The sequence below is a fragment of the Melitaea cinxia genome, chromosome 6 (assembly GCF_905220565.1).
Source record: "Melitaea cinxia chromosome 6, ilMelCinx1.1, whole genome shotgun sequence".
NCBI classification, from domain to species: Eukaryota; Metazoa; Arthropoda; class Insecta; order Lepidoptera; family Nymphalidae; genus Melitaea; species Melitaea cinxia.
This window is the reverse complement of record NC_059399.1, coordinates 10643260-10660737: the sequence shown is the minus strand read 5'-3', so window position 1 is coordinate 10660737 and position 17478 is coordinate 10643260. Positions and strand designations below refer to the sequence as shown.

General features: G+C 33.1%; 1 protein-coding gene across 1 annotated transcript in view; it reads left to right on the top strand.

The window, feature by feature from the left end:
• LOC123654348 (cAMP-specific 3',5'-cyclic phosphodiesterase) overlaps positions 1 to 17478 on the top strand; it is a 69497-nt gene that overhangs the window by 26475 nt on the left and 25544 nt on the right. The window contains exon 4 of the mRNA XM_045590260.1: positions 2323 to 2387. Within this exon, the coding sequence (XP_045446216.1) occupies positions 2323 to 2387 (65 nt within the window). The remainder of the gene's footprint in view (positions 1 to 2322; positions 2388 to 17478) is intronic.

The window sequence follows — 17478 nt, the reverse complement described above, 5'->3', positions numbered from 1 at the left end:
TCTTTAGAACATAATACATCATGATCCTTTTACTTCATCAAGAATTTTCTTGGAACAATTATTATTATATTAAAATTTTTTGCTCATTGAAGAAAATCGAGTAGAGCTTAGTTAAATTATTTTTATTTATAGTAAAAAAGCAAAAGAGCTTACGGTACGCGGATTACCACTACATAAGAATAAACATAGTTTCGTATACTTATGTATTTATAAACTTGAAAATCATTTTTTTTTTCTTTTTTATTTTATTTATCGCTAAGTATCCTAATACATTAAAATTTATTATATTATTCATTCGTAAGATGGATGTCTCGAAGTGGAAAATGTTTTCAAGGACGATCCTACACAACTTATGTTGGGTACGTGCCTTCTAGCTATTTTCTTCCACAAAGTTTGACCGGTCTAATGATGATTACAAATAATTTTCTAGGTCCGAGAGATAAAAGCTCAGAATTACAATTATGCCCAATTTTGAAGGATTAGTCGTAGAAATACCAAGAATAGAAAAATTTATTAACATATATTTATATTACGTTTGTCATTTCGTCAATGATCTTTAACAACAAACGCAATAAAGAACGGCTGATTTTCAGTCAAATCAAATTGGTAAAATGCAAATTGATTTTTATTTATATTTATAGTATTAGTATTTTTTAAATGAGTCTATTAAATAAACATTAATAATAAATAGATCAAAACGCAGCACTATTTCTCCTTGTATCCTTGTGTTTCTAACATAATCAATAATGGTATTGAATAACTATAAAGAAAAATATATTTTTCTACGTTAAACATTTTTACCGTATTTGATAAAAATAACGAAAAAAATCCTCAAAGAGTTCTTTCGATAAATTGTTACAAAGAATTTTTTTTAAAGTAGGTTGTAGGTTCTTAGTGTAATCCTCTATCTTAACTTTAATCTTAAAAGCCGTTTTACGTACCATTTTACTTGTATGTTTATTTTTACATGCTTTTATGATCCATAATTTTCGTTTTAAATATATGATAGAATATTTGTATGTAACTGATGTTAATAGTATATGGGAAAACACAATCAACTAGTCATAAAGCTTTATTGAAATGTTTTGTAATCATTACATAGTACAATTCCATAAATAATGTCGCTTCCGGCTGTCTGTATGCTTAGATCTTTAAAACTACGCAACGGTTTTGATGCGGTTTTCTTTAGTAAATAGTGTGATTCCAGAGGAAGGTTTATATGTATACTATAGTAGAAGAATACTGATAGCTTTTGCAACCTTGCGAAGCCGGGGTGGGTCGCTAAGAATAAATAAAGTATTATTAAATGCTACTTATATGTTACATCGGTCCTGCAGGTAACCCGCCTGTCCAGCGTGGTGACTATGGTACCACCTATACCTATAGGTACATACTCCTAAACATACGACTAAGAAAGAACAAATTTTTTGATTCATCGTGATTATTTTTACGTATCCCTATCTAGAGATTTGAAAACCACTCGTTTAGTATTGACTATATTGCTAATATATAAATATAGCCATTGAAAAACAATATTATTATTTTTAGTATGCTTGATGACCGCTTTGGTATAGTGGTGCGTGTGCCGTGTCGGCGGCGCTTAAACACCGACGGTCGCGGGTTCGATCCGCTCAGAGTGGATATTTGTGTTTATACAAATATTTACCTCCGTTCTGGTTGTCAGTCCTTGTGGGTCTCCCCACCGTGCCTCGGAGCACGTTAAGCTGTCAGTCCGGGTTGTTATCATGTACACCTGATAACGATCTTTACTTTTCTATAAGGGAATATATCCGCAACCCGCATTGGAGCAGCAAGCTGTATCCTACATGGGAAAAGAGGCCAAGGCCCAGCAGTGGAATATTTTAGGCTGAAGCATATGCTTACAGATTCTTTGTCAAAAATTACAGAATAACAGACTACAATAATAAAAATATAAATAAATAAGAAACAAAATACAAATATTTATTCTGTTACTCTTGATCATAACTGTGTATATGCGTAAATGTTGTGTAGCCTGCGCCCTTCCTCAATTCTCAATTAATCAAATAAGCAATTATGTTTTATAGAATACTATTCAAATAAAACAAATTATAAATTAGAATAAGATAATCTAAATATAACTATTCTGCAACTGAAGCTAATTAAAAACCTATTTTGATATTATCCTTGACTTTTATAGACTAACTACTATATTTATTCTAGTGATGAAAGTCAATTGATTTGTTATAAAATCACTTTTTACAAAAAATATGTACGTGATTTCAAAATTGATAATATTCTCGTTCTTTTATAGTATTATATTTTTTACTTTTATCATTTCAGATCGCGAAGATCGTCGGGCGCAGCAACTGCTGTCACGCCGCAACCGAAAAACTTTAATCCAGGCGGTAAGCGAATAATAACAATATAATTAATTACCTTTCTACTGTTTTCACTTTTAAGTGACTACAAAAAGTCTACTCATTACTCAACAAACAATGTATGATATCTTGTTTAGTTGGAACGATATACAAAATATATTGATTACATTTTGAACGCCGGTGCAAGTAATATAGATGATAATATGTATTATTAATAAACTTAAATATATCAAAGTAATACAAATTTATATGTAAACTAGCTGTGCCCGCGACTTCGTCCGCGTGGAATTAAAAAAAATATTCAGTTCGCATAGTTACAAAAAATTTTTTTTTAATAAAAGTAGCCTCAGTTACTCCTTATTACATCAGCTATCTGCTAGTAAAAGTCCCGTCAAAACCGGTTCAGCCGATTCAGCCGATTCAGAGATTACCCGGAACAAACAGACAGACAGACAAAAATTTGTAAAAAAAAATGTTAGTTTGGTATATGTATCGTGTATACATCCATATGCATTTAGTATAAAGCGGTTATTTTAATATTACAAACATACACCAATTTTATTTATTTGTATACATGTATAGATTGATGATAAAATATTCACTAAGTGTATTCAATTAAAATAACTTTTAATGTCAAATAATAAAGTTGTTATTGATACGTATCTATGATAAATTTATTTTAAGACATTAAAATAAGATTACGGTTATAACTTAAACTCTTTTAAAAAAATCTTTCCTATCTCTGTAATAAAGATGAAACGTACACGATAAGATAAGTTTATTGAAGTTTGACAACGCATGTAGGCAATAGATATTTCGATAATACTCAAGATCCATTGAATTTTTACAGCTTGTCTTTTCTTATCTTTTTTTTAATGGAAATAGCCAAGACAGGAGTACCTTGTTCACCTGATGTTAAATTATAATATTTGAAACATTAGACACAATTATGAAAAAGAAAAATTAAAAAGCTTAAAATCTAACTATATTATCTGATCACATCGAAATTCTGCGAGAGTCTTTGAGCGTAGAACGAAATATCTATTGTCTTTGAGAGGTAGTAATTACCTTAACCTAATTTCTCTCTCTCTAACGACTGCATTCTATTTCCCGGTTTTCAAATACAAAACTATGAAAATAAAATTAAAACATAACTACGGCAGCTTAAAATTAATAAAACGTATTATGTACATGTAATATCATTATGTTGTCCAAGTTATTTTTAGTTTTTCCTTCCAATATTCGTGTTGTTTGATGCTATCTGATAAAATGATTGATAAAATTCGTACAATTTGCGCGTAAATAGTATTTATTCCTGGAATATATTTTGCATCGTTGTAAATTACGAAACTCGTGAGATTTTTGTTGATTAAAACAGTTTTGTATATTTTTCCCTATATTTTCCTGTTTAGCGTCCTCGTAAATAATTGTATAACATGCTATACTTGTCTGTATAAAATAATTAATTATATCACATATTGATTCAAAAGCATTTTAATCAGTTGTTATTATAATTACTTTTAGTACTCTTTGAATTTTTTCATGATATTGGATTTACGAGTAATGAAATATATTGAGTATGTACTTTTTCATACAATACAAACACAAATCTTATAATTTCTATATCCAGAATTTGTCTTCCAGCCTCATCAATTTATCGGTTGGTGTTATTATGATATATAATAATAATAATAATATTAATAATAACCGTTTATTTCAGACGTGAACATCCATAGTGTATTAGTGTGTTAGTAACAATATTTAGTTATAATCTATGTTAGTTATTGTTAGTAAGATAATAATAAAATAAAATAATCATTTTAGTTGGCCCGTCATTGTTTCTATCCAGTATTTTTGAATAGAACAATCAGGGCGAGCCGTGATTGTCCTCAGAATGCTGTTGTTGCTGGCCCTCATGCGCCGCAGCAGAGACGATGCGTTTTTACGCATAATCGCGTGAAATCCATCGACCGAATCGCATCCGCGAACATTCCTAAGGAGCTGCAAAACAGCACAACGCAACAGCACTCTGAAGGCATTATTATACTGAATACGTAGTGCGCTGTAGGTTCGACGCGTGTAGCTTACCCACAGACCACCCGAGTAAAAGAATTGACAAAAAGCCCGGAATAGGGTAATTTTGACACCCACAGTACCACGTGCGAACCTGCGTGCGAGAATATTGCTTCTCACCGCCAGCGCCCTACGCTCTCTCTTAATATCGTCATCATCCTTCAAATCAAATATAAATAATCAGGGATATGATTTATTGTGTGCTAGCTTAACTCCCAGGCGTTTCGGTTTAATGGATGCTGAAGCTAAGAAGAGGTGGAACTGTCAGGAATGTCTCAGTAAACTGCCAAAGATGGATAACTCGAACACCCCTATAAGGTCAGCAAATCGACCTAGTGGTTCCACTAATGATTCTATCCTTAGCCTAGATGATGAAAACGTTACAATGCGCATAAAGAAGCAGCATTCGTTGGCCGAAAACAATAGTTCCTATGTCACAGTGGAGATGTTGCGCAGGATAATCAAGGAGGAGATGACTGAAACCATATCATGTCTCGTATCAGAAAACTTGGCCAACTTGAACCACCAAATATCAGGGTTTGAACAGTCTCTATCCTTTATCAGCAAACAATATGATTCACTTGTACAAACTGTAAATGAAAAAAATGAAATTATCAAAAATTTAGTATCGGATAATCAAAATCTATCTTCCCAAGTCAGAGACTTAAAGGACAGACTGAGTCAAGTGGAACAAGGCCTCCGCGTCGCGAATATTGAAATTACCGGCGTTCCAGAGCATAAGTCCGAAAATTTGGTGAGAACTGTGGAACAACTTGGTAGAATAGTTGAAAGCCCTATTGCCGAATCCGACATACTGCATGTGACAAGGATTGCAAAATTTAACAAGGAGAGCAAACGTCCTAGGTCTATTATTGTGAAGCTTCAAAGTCAGAATCGTCGTGATGAATTGTTGGCTGCAGTAAGCCGTTTCAATAAGAAAAATAGAGACAAGAAGCTTAACACGGAACACCTTGGGATTGGAGGACGTAGCCAGCCTGTATTTGTATCTGAACACCTAACGCTCACAAAGAAGCATTTACATGCCGCGACTCGTGTGAAAGCTAGAGAGGCTGGTTTCAAGTTTGTGTGGATACGTGATGGACGAATCTTTGCAAGGAAAAGTGAGCTGAGCCCTGCTATTTGTATTAAAGACGAAGAAAGCTTAAAATTAATAATTTAGTGCTAGTTTATAGTAAATAATTAACAATATTTGGTAATACAACTTCAAAATGACTATAAGTATATATTATCAGAATGTGCGGGGTTTACGAACAAAGACTGAAAATGTATATAAAAATATTTTAACTAACAATTATAATGTTATAGTTTTTACTGAAACGTGGCTTAAAGCTAGTATTAGTAACGGTGAGTTTATCGACGCACGTTATGTTGTTTATAGAAGGGATCGTTTGTGCTCAGAAAGCTCCAAGAGGGATGGTGGGGGAGTTTTGGTGGCGGTGTCTAGGAACATACCTTCATGTAGACTTTTTAGCTGGGAGAGTGACTCGGAGGATGTTTGGGTTTCTATTGACGTAAATATTAATAATAAAGTAACAAAATTAATAATTTGTGCGGTTTATCTACCCCCACCAATCAACTTGGAACGGCTTACTCATTTCCTTGAACACACTAATGACTTATTAGATAAAACTGACCAAGTTGTATTGATAGGTGACTTCAACTTGAGCTTTATTGGTTGGACTCGAAATTCAATTAGCGGACCATGTAGTGCAGTAAACGGCGGTTCTCCGTTAGGTTTAGCTTTGACCGACTTTATGTCACTTAACAATCTTACACAAATGAACAGTACGTATAACATCGATGGTAAGATTTTGGACCTTGTTCTCACTAATTGCTTCACCCTTCAGGTTACTGACGATCTCAATGCCTTAAGTAAAATTGACACAAAACATCCTCCTCTCCTAATTTCTTTACATGGACAAATGCCACACTTTCTTAAGCCTGCTCTTAATCCACGATATAACTTTTTCAAAGCGTGTTATGAAAAAATACTTGCTAATCTGATGCGTATCGATTGGTTGGCAGAATTCAATTTCTGTCATAATGTAAATGAAATGACTACAGTTTTTTACAGCTTATTAAGAAACACCATAGAAAGCTACGTCCAACAAACTAAACCCAAAGGCAAAAGATTCCCGTCGTGGTTCAGTAAGTCCTTAATAAAAATAATCTCGGAAAAAGAAAATAAGAGAAAAAAGTACATGAAATACAAAAATCCACGTGACAGATTAGAATATGAGCTGCTGCGAAGGCGTAGTCAGAAATATACTGAGATATGTCTTCAAATGTATAAAAAACGAACAGAGGAAAACATTCACAAAAACCCAAAACTATTCTGGCGATATATAAAGGAGAGACGTGGTGGCGAAACTACTATACCTGCTGAAATGACACATGGCAATCAAATCGCAAAGACTGGGTCCCAGATAGCAGAATTGTTTGCGGATAGGTTCGCGTCAGTATACAGCTCCTTAATACTACCTGAAGAAACATCTGTTAAAGCGAACGAATCGCATTATCTGAGTAAATTGAAATTTTCCGAGAGAGAAGTTATACGCGCAATTAAAAAACTTGACATCTTCAAGGGTGCTGGTCCTGATGAAATCCCTCCTGTCTTTGTAAAACGTTGTGCGCCTGCTCTGGCACTACCTTTATCGCTTATTTTTAACGTATCTCTCAGGGATGGAATTTTTCCCGATGAATGGAAGAAAGCTAAAATTGTACCAGTCTACAAAAAGGGTGACTGTAACGATGTTGCAAACTATCGACCGATTTCCATATTATCGTGTTTCTCTAAACTTTTCGAGACTCTTGTTTGCCCAATTATAACTCGCCATATAGGTACAGCTATTTCAGATATGCAGCATGGGTTTATAAAAGGACGCTCTGTCCAAACAAATTTGCTGTCACTCACGTCATATTTAAGTAAGGAAGTTGATAGGAATCAACAAGTGGACTGTATTTATATGGACTTTTCCAGTGCTTTTGACAAGGTGTGCCATTCACGTCTTGTACGTAAATTGAGATGTTACGGTATTGATGGGTCCCTTCTGGAGTGGTTTAACTCGTATTTGGCAAAGAGACCTCAGTTTGTGGTCCTTAATGGCCACAGATCACGGGATTACGTTGCTAAATCAGGAGTGCCTCAGGGGTCCGTCTTGGGTCCTGTTCTCTTTTCGGTGTTTATTAACGATATAACATCTTCGATTAAAAACTGTAGATATTCGATTTTTGCTGATGACCTAAAAGTATATAGAACAGTTGGTTCGATTGTTGATTCTTTGCTAATTCAGGGTGACCTTGATCGAATCAATGCATGGTGCAGCGTAAATGGTATGATAGTGAATGCAAAGAAATCCTTTCATATTAAATACACAAGGAAAAAGAAAACTCTTGCAACAACGTATAGATTAAGTTCAGAAGTGTTGCAAGAAGTTAATAAAATACGAGATCTCGGTGTGATAATGGACAGTAAGCTAACATTCAGGGAACACGTTGATACTGTGGTTAACCAGGCTTCCAAAATGCTAGGCTTCCTTAAAAGGAATACTAAAGGATTTCTACACCCAGAAACAAAAACAATTTTGTTTAACTCACTGGTGCGAAGCAGGCTTGAATTTGCATCAGTGGTCTGGAACCCACAATATACAACTCACTCACAGCGTATTGAAAGCATTCAAAGATCTTTTACGAGGCACCTGGCATTCCACAGTTCAGGTATATCCCATAAAGACACATATGATCTGCGGCTAAAACAATTTGGCATGGTATCGCTTTATAACCGCCGAATTCTGCTCGACATTATCTTCCTTAAAAAGATCTTGTCAGGTTATGTAGATTGTGCGGACTTACTTAGACACATAAAGCTGAGCGTCCCCCGAAAATATCCACGGCATCGCATTACTAGGTTACTATACGTTCCTGCATGTAGGACTAACGTTCTCAAAGGTGCTCCAATACCGCGATTATGTTCTGAGTACAACCGACTCACCGCGTCATTACCAGATATAGATATTTTTAATGATTCAGTCTCCAGCATTCGAAAAAAACTTACTGCACATTTCTATTCGTTACCCTCTGTATAACCTGCATACCTGTTATGTTTGTTGTTATAGTCTCTATTTTAGATTATATTTCCGAATTTTTCCATATATTACCTACTGTACGAGAGTATGTAACGTGAACTCACATTAGTTTTGTTTTTTTTTTGTATTAATTTCCCATCTGTGATTATATAAAGATCAAATTTAATTAATTAAGTGTGATGTACATACCTGTAATTGGCATGCATACTATCTCAATATTGTGAATTATAGATTATTGTATTGTAATGTTTGTAATGCTGTTGGTGTGTCTATAAATAAATAAATAAATAAATAAATAAATAAATAAATAAATAAATAAATAAATAAATCAGCAGTGATTATAATTATGGCCTAAATATTTAAATTGGTTGACTCTGCTTAATGCTGCCCCGTTTAAGGTAATTGTCGGTACATGACCTGGCAAACGCTTACCAGCCTTAAACATGAGGATCTTACTTTTCTTAGCATTGTACACTAAGCCATGGGCCCTCGCATACGACTCGCAAATTTCTAATAATTTTCTTAACCCTCCGATTGATGGACTCAGCAGCACCATGTCGTCAGCGTAGTTTAAATTATTGACGCATTGTCCATCGATATAATATCCTATATAAACGCCGCTGAGACCCTCAATCAGCTGATTAATGTAGAGATTAAAAAGGGTGGGGAACTGAGTCCACCTTGCCTTACACCACACGTAAGGGTATACTCATCCGACACGGCACCCGCCCACCTAACATGATTGTTTTGGTGCTTATACCAAAATTTTAAGAGTTCGGTACATTCCGCCGGCATACCCGTGCATCTCAGCTTCTCCTACAGGAGCTCATAATTTACCAAATCGAAAGCTTTGAATAGGTCTAAAAAGCAAGCATACTCCGGCGTTTTCCTCTGAGTATAATACTTGACGGTATGCTTAAGACTGAAAATAGCACTTTCTATTATATATTATGGTATATAAACTGTATTGGTGCGTCTATTTTAGAATACATTGTTATATTGGAACACGAATTACAACTGATGAGTTTAACATACGGAGAGTAGTTCAGTTAAAGTTAGATTGTCTGCCTTGTAAGTAAATCGTGATAGGTTCGACATACTTACTGGAACTTTGCCAAGTATTTCTCATTTCACCTGAATCTTTCAGCTTGGCTTCATTCTCAAAATTAAATATTTCTACGGCTTCTACTAAACTGTGTAACTTGACAACCTGTCCCAGATTATTGAGATTACTTTTATTAGGAATTTCGTTTTTGTATTACCAGTTGTAGAAAGACATTACACACACATACGTGACGACGTGTTGGCGCAACGGTCATAGCACTGGTTGTTGTGCTGGCGGTCGCGGGTTCGATTCCCGCTCACGACAGACATTTGTATCGGTCATATAAATGTTTGTCGTGGTCTGGGCGTTGTGCTTGTGTATTGTATATGTTTCTGGACCCCAAACACAGGAGAAAATCCTACTTGGGGCCGTTGAGTGTGAAGCGTTTATTTATTTATTTTGATCAAGAACTTAATTAGAATTTCCAACTTTTTGTTCTATTAGAAGGATATTATATTACAACAATTTATTGATTAAAAGGTGAACTGATATTTGTCACTTATATTATGATCAGTTCATACCAGTCCATCGTATTAAATATAATATTACATTATATATTCAAATGCATTAATAGTTCGATGTTTTAACATAGTCCTGTTAATAAAACTGTACGTATTGTACTGACACTTCACAGTTTCACAGTTCACACAGTTCAATGATTAACGACAACTGAGATCTCAGTCAGCTCGTATGATGTGATATATATGTATGTCTATATGAGTTATCAACAGTGACTAAAAATTCATTTTTTCCACAAGTAAATATCAAATAAAAATAAAATTATGACTATGATTTACCGAATAATTATGTATAAAGGTAGCCTTAAATCCAGCTAGAGAGAGAAAGTCCCGTCAAAATCGGCCCAGCCGTTTCAGAGATTAGCCGGAACAAACAGTCGTCGGATAGTCAAAAATTATATTTAATATATATGTATACGTACATATGAATTTAGTTAAAAGCGGTTATTTTAATATTACAAACAGACACTCAATTTTATTTATTTGTATAGATGTTCAAACTTATAATTTAAATTAATAAATTATGGTTGAATATATAAAATTGTCGTGTCGCGGTGTTTGTAGTTGAACTCCTCCGAAACTGCTTGACCGATTCTCATGAAATTTCGTTTGCATATTGGGTAGGTCTGAGAATCGAACAACATCTATTTTTCATCCCCCTAAATGTTAAGGGTAGTCCACCCCATTTTTTTTAATTTTTAGATTAATTATTTATTTTTTATTTTATTATGATTTGGCGTTAAAAAACACATACAACCCTAAATTTTCACCCTTCTACCACCAACCCCTATTTTTTTATAGCGTTTAGCGGCAAGACAACGAGCCAGCTAGTATTAATATAAATCTATATATTAAAACGTGAAGCAAAAACTTTGTACCCCTTTTTACGAAAATTGCGCGGACGGAGACGTATGAAATTCCGTACGCTTATAGTTTATATAGAGAAGGAATGCAGAATGCAATTTTATTTATGTTTTAATGATGCATAAAAATATATTAAAGCAATAAAAAAAACATTTTTAAAAAAGGTTCTTTAGTATCATTATTTTTTTTAACTTAAATTTTTTAATTATGGTCGAATTTCGACCATCGGGCGACCACTGGTTTGTATAGATGTTCAACCTTATAATTTAAGTTAATCATGGTCGAATTTCGACCACTGGGTGACCACTAGTTTTGATAAATATTAATTATAAATTAGTTCCTGGTATTAAATTGTGGTGATAACAGAAACGTTATTTATATAAATATATTATTGTAGTTATGTACCCATCACGGACCAGAAATATGGTAGAAGAGCAATCTGGTCTAGACTTAGATTTCTTTCAAGTATTGGATCCCAAGCCTAAACTCTACTAAATTTGATCCACAGCGACTCATTTCTCTATTTATGCAGAGTATTTTATTATAAAGTAGTTTATAGCATTTATTGACAACAAATAAAAAAACATCCAAAGTACTGGACGAATAATGCCTAATATACAGAATGTTCGACTCCTTACTACATTCCTTCAAATGAAGAGTTCTGTAGATGTTATAGAACACGTTCCGCGTGACAAGAAAATTCCTAGCCCGTTTTAAAATTTTAGTTCGTCTTAATATACAAGCTATTTTTAGAACGAGGTTCCGTATGGGGCGTTGCGGAGGGGTACCTTAGCCGGCAAAAAACGTCCGTAAAGTTAAATAAAAGCGTAAGATTCTTATGTATAGTGATTTATAATGGCTATACAGTGTCTAATGTATAGTTTAGTGATGCTTATTATTATTATATAATATTAATTATATTATATTATAATATTAATTATATAAATTATTTTAACGCCTTTATATTATTCGATAATTATTATAATTTTTTCATAAATCATTGTAAATAAAATAAAGGCGTTAAAATAATTTTGTGAAGTAGTTTTTTATTTTATTTTAATGAAATCAAAATATCGTATATTTTATTTTCTTTATACCTCGAATAGAAGTGAAAATTTATATTTTATAATAAGGAACTTCGTTCTTATCTGGTTTTCCACGACACCACACGTTTTTTTATCATGCTTTTTAAGTTTTGTTTTAGTTTTAGTAGATAATCAAAAATTAATTTATCGTAATGAAAATAATTTACACAACACCTACTTATTACATGCGTTCTTTTCCTTGTTAAGTGTTTTTTCTTGCATTATGTTAAGATAGTCTATGGTCAAGTTATAAAATGTAAACGTACAAAATTTGTAATCATAAAATCTCTTATTCATTTAATGTGTCTGTAATTATTTTTGTTGTTCGATCAATATGGTACTATGGATTTTCCTCACATCCCCAGACAAAATTAATTTGCACGAAGCATTTAACCACTTAGTGGTGCCTGGTTTTGAACCAATGACTCTTTTTTTTTTAATCGTCTCTTCCCTCTACTTCATAACGAGCTCTCGATATAATACAACTTATAATTAGTTGTAAATAATTCATTCATATAACACTAGATGGCGCTAGCAGTAATGTTAACTAATTGACGACATTTCATTTATTAATAGTTTGAGCAATCTTTTCTCGCATGGTAACCAATTTTGCAATTAGCTTCATATCATAACTGATAAGATGACGATTCGAAGGTGCTTTTGAAGCTTCTTTTTGTAGTGTCGTTGTCTGAGGGATTTACCGCCCTCTTTAAGTTTTGATCTTTAGTACAGATATTTTCCTTTGAATTTGAATCCCAATTTAAAAGAAATAAATATTATTTTAAGAAATAAGCTATCGTTTAATTTAATATAAAACTAGATTTTACTTCTCTTAGAGAACGTACCTACTTAGCTTATTGTTTTTTCACTTTTGTTTTGCTCATACGATTTTTTTTATTGACCTAATAACTATTTAAGAGGAATTCAATGAAATTCATCTGTTTTATTGCACCAGTACAGAACAATAACAAATTATAAATTATTAAAAAAAAAATACAACCATTTATATAAATAAATAAAAATAAAATTTGTTAGTGTAAAACGTAAGGCGCGTAAAATGTATGGTATGTATCACAAACAGATACGCAAATACAAATTTCTCAAGAACTCAAACAAAAAACGGATTAATCTAGAGCGTGACAGGTACTAATGAGCCTTTCCTGCCGCGATCTCAATTCAGGACACTCGGTGTCACTTGTTATTTCCAGTAAAATGAGAAATGTAGGCCATTGCAAAACTTTTCGAACTTGCACGCAATTAGTCAGCATTAGCGTGACTTTAAACTGATTGTTGATAGCGAATTTCGTTGGCCTACATAAGTCACTGAATGCTTTATACTCGTACGCTATACACAATGACGTTAAATTAATCATCTGTCGTATTTGGTGTTTCATGAGAATGTGTGTCAGAAGACGTTAAGAAAAAAAAATCATTTATAATAGCATTATCTAAATATAAGTTACTTGAACAAGACTTAGAAAATATATTTAGTATTCTAGGTCATTATCTCTCAAATGTCAGTGCTGGAAGCAGGTTTTTTTTAAGTTTTTTTCTATTTCTTGTTTGGACATATCTATATATATAAAAATTTCGTGTCACTATGTATGTTAGCGATAAACTCCGAAACTACTAAACCAATTTTTATTAAGTCAAATTAGTAAGCATCTTTAATTTGGTCCAACTTGGGAGATAAGGTAGTTTTTATCTCAATATTTGTTATTGCAAATTTAATTTTTATTATACGACATTAGTATCTATTTATCGTTTAGTTCTATAAAATTCTAATATATGGCGCCTTGACATCTAAGTTGCACAGATATCCGGTAGATGGCGCCGTATATCTATTTCTAGATTAAAGATGGCGCGTTTGAATATAGAATTTACATATATTTTAATAAACTATAATTACTGAGCCACAACAACGCATAGCTGGGTCAGCTAGTATATATATATATATATATATATTCTAGTACAGCCTTTCCCAAAGTGGACAATAACTCCCCCTCGTGGGCGCTGCAGGCCTAAAGGGGTCGGTAAGAGACGCAGAAAAAAATGGGGGCATTGTGTAGAGGCTTGGGGGGGCGATTTGTAATTTAATCTATAAGGACTTTTAGACACCGACTGAGCTCTCGACTCTCGACTACAACTTGTGAACATCAACTAATATTAATTAAGAGACTGCTCAAACGAACACGGTTCGATATTTCTCTCTGCGTTGTCCATATATCTGCCCTGTTTAATTTTATTCAATTAATTAATAAAAAAATAAAAAATCATGTCAATCGGTCACTCCGTTTCGAAATGAAAGTAGACACAAACAAAAAATAATAATAATAAAAAGGCCACAAAAATACTGTCGCATTTTAATAGTTATTAGTATTCTTAGATAGATCATTTTTTTTTTAGATAAAAGACCGCTGGCAATCATGTTTTAATAAGTTATTGTTAAATAACCCCTTGTTGTGTTTGCCTACTGTCAACATTTGCGAACCACCTTGACTTCACCGAACGATACCAGGACATTTTGAATTTGGAAATACCAGACTGGGTGTTGAATCAGTTTTCAAATGTCAACTCAGCAATATCACCTCAGCTGGAAGAAGAACTTATAGAATTGACAACGAACAATAAAATAAAAATTAAGTTCAAAAATACCTACCAAGAATTTTGGGTATAAAAAACCGATCCCGCAATTATCCCCTAGATTATGGTCAATCGTTCAACGATTCTTGATAGCATTCCCATCATCATATTTGTGTGAAAGTGGATTTAGTGCTGTGGCAACGCTGCTTACTAAAAAGAAAAATTGTTTGAATGTTACCGAACGTAACGACTTGTGTCTGTTCTTGAGTAAATTGGAACCTGATATCAACAAACTTATTAAACAGTATCAGGTTCATCCTTCACATTACTTTTTTTTAAATATTAGAATCAATTATGTGGTAGTTTAGACTTTGATCCTTCTCCTACATGGAGAAAGAGGCCTATGTCCAGTAGTGGGATATTACAGGCTGAAGCGTATGTTTGTTTTATTTTGAATAAAATATACTCTGTCTAAATACTATAAAGTTGTGTTTCAATAATCATCCTCATTGGCAGGTGTAGCCCGTAAGAGTTAACTTGCTCATTCGTACGATTTCATTTTTGTGTTCGCTTAGAACCTTTATAAAATCATTATATCAAAAATTTCGATCTATCGGGTACATCATTCCATAGCTTAATTGGCTAGAGCACCGACACGGTCAGTCGGAGATGCAGGTTCGATCCTCGCCGGAACTGTCGATTTTTGATATAATATTTAAAAAATGTTAAACTTGCTCACTCTACTGCGCTGAGGTCTCAAGTTAACTCTTTAACAACAAGTTAACTCGTTAACGTGGGTTATAATAAGTCTTATTTAAAATGAATGTTTAATCTCCGCTAATATAGCTCGCAATAATTAATTTAATTTGAAGTTATAGTGGTTTCTTAGTTGATGAAAAAATGGATCCACTAAAAAATAATTTATTCTCAAAGTGGGCAGTAGACAAAATAAGTTTGGGAACCCCTGCTATAGTAGCTTGTAATATATTTTCGCTCGAAATTTGTTTGTGTGAGAGACTTCTAAGAACTTTGGAAAGCAACCAAATATTTAAATTCATTATCTAATGTGCCCTTTTTTTTAGAGTATTATTAGTTGTTATTTCTGTCTCAAAATTAATAGCTAATCTAAATTTCCTAATACACATGTATTTCAATAAATAATACCTAGTTATTTTGTCTGGTAATTATTGATGAATATATTATATTTCCTTCTCCTATAAAGAGAAAAGGAGTGTGTATAAATGTCCAGCAGTGGATATAGATTGATTACGTTCAGTTCAAGAAAGTTTCTATTTAACGAATACATTGTGGTAATACATTTTATATGGTATTATAAAATTTTCGAACGTATAGCCTCGTAAGTATAAGTATTTTTACTCAACTGTATTTTTCGTTATAAAAAAAAATCTTATTTTACAAACTAGCGCACATGCACGATTTGATTATGTTATGTGAACATTGTAAAATCTGTTACGATACAGCGCTAATAATATTTATATTATATTCTTTTATGTTAATTATATTCTAGTTTTACAGCACATCAAAGCTATAGCTTTGTAATGACGTCATAAACACGTGTCGCTAATGGTCCCTTATACAACTTAAAAGTGCTTTCAGCTTAAACATAAAAGTTTTATGTTAAATCAGCCTAAACTAATAGCCATCCATTATCATAACTTTATTAAGTATTTAACCTTTTTAAAATATCTAAATTAAATAAATAATATTTATCGTATTTTTTTTTCAAAAAATATTTGCTATTACAATATGTATATATGACGACGCGTTGGTGCAATTGTCACAGCACTGGTTTGTGGCTGTTGTGTTGGCGATTGCGGGTTCAATCCCCGCACATGACAAACATTTGTATTGGCCATACAGATGTTTGCTGTGGTCTGAGTGCTTGTGCAGTCCTTGTGGGTCTCCCACCGTGCCTCGGAGAGCACGTTAAGTCGTTGGACCCGGCTGTTATCATCTACACCTGACAGCGATCGTTACTCATAGTAGGGAATATAACCGCTAACCCGCATTGGAGCAGCGTGGTGGATTAAGCTCTGATCCTTCTCCTACATGGGGTAAGTGGCCTATGCCCAGCAGTAGGATATTACAGGCTGAAGCGTAAAGTATTTAATTTAAAAAATCATTTTCACGTCATATAATCATTAATGATTGATTAATGATTAAATCCAGATGAAACTAGTTGTAATGTAAACGACATTTAAACAACTAATTATAATTACGTCAATTCTTACGTATACTTTCAATTAAGATATGCTTACGAGTGATTTATCACGATATATAACAAATCTGAGAGCTCTTTTACGTAATATCGACATAAGGAAATTGTCAAGGTTTTCTTCTCATATATTTATTTTTTCGCCGGTTAAAGTAGTATGTCATAAAATGACTGTGCTATCATGAATGTTTAAATTATATCTTCGTTAATCTGTAAGTATCCTGTAACTCATTAATAAATGAAATTATTACAGGCTACCCATTAATCTACGTATTTCTGATTAAGCTTTCTGACGATAGCTTATTATTGACGTAATTCTTATTATAATAAAATTCTGTCTAAAATAAAAATAAAAACAGAAGTTTGGTTATTGCTATCAGCCGTAAAACTTTTTTCTGCGAGTAGGTACGTCAATTTTTAATATAAGTGGTTATTTGCCAATAAGCATAAACCTTACATTTAGGAAAAATCTTGACAACATTATTTCGCCGTTTTGGTTGTGAAACTTTACGCAACTAATATACTACATGCGTAATTAATAAATTAGC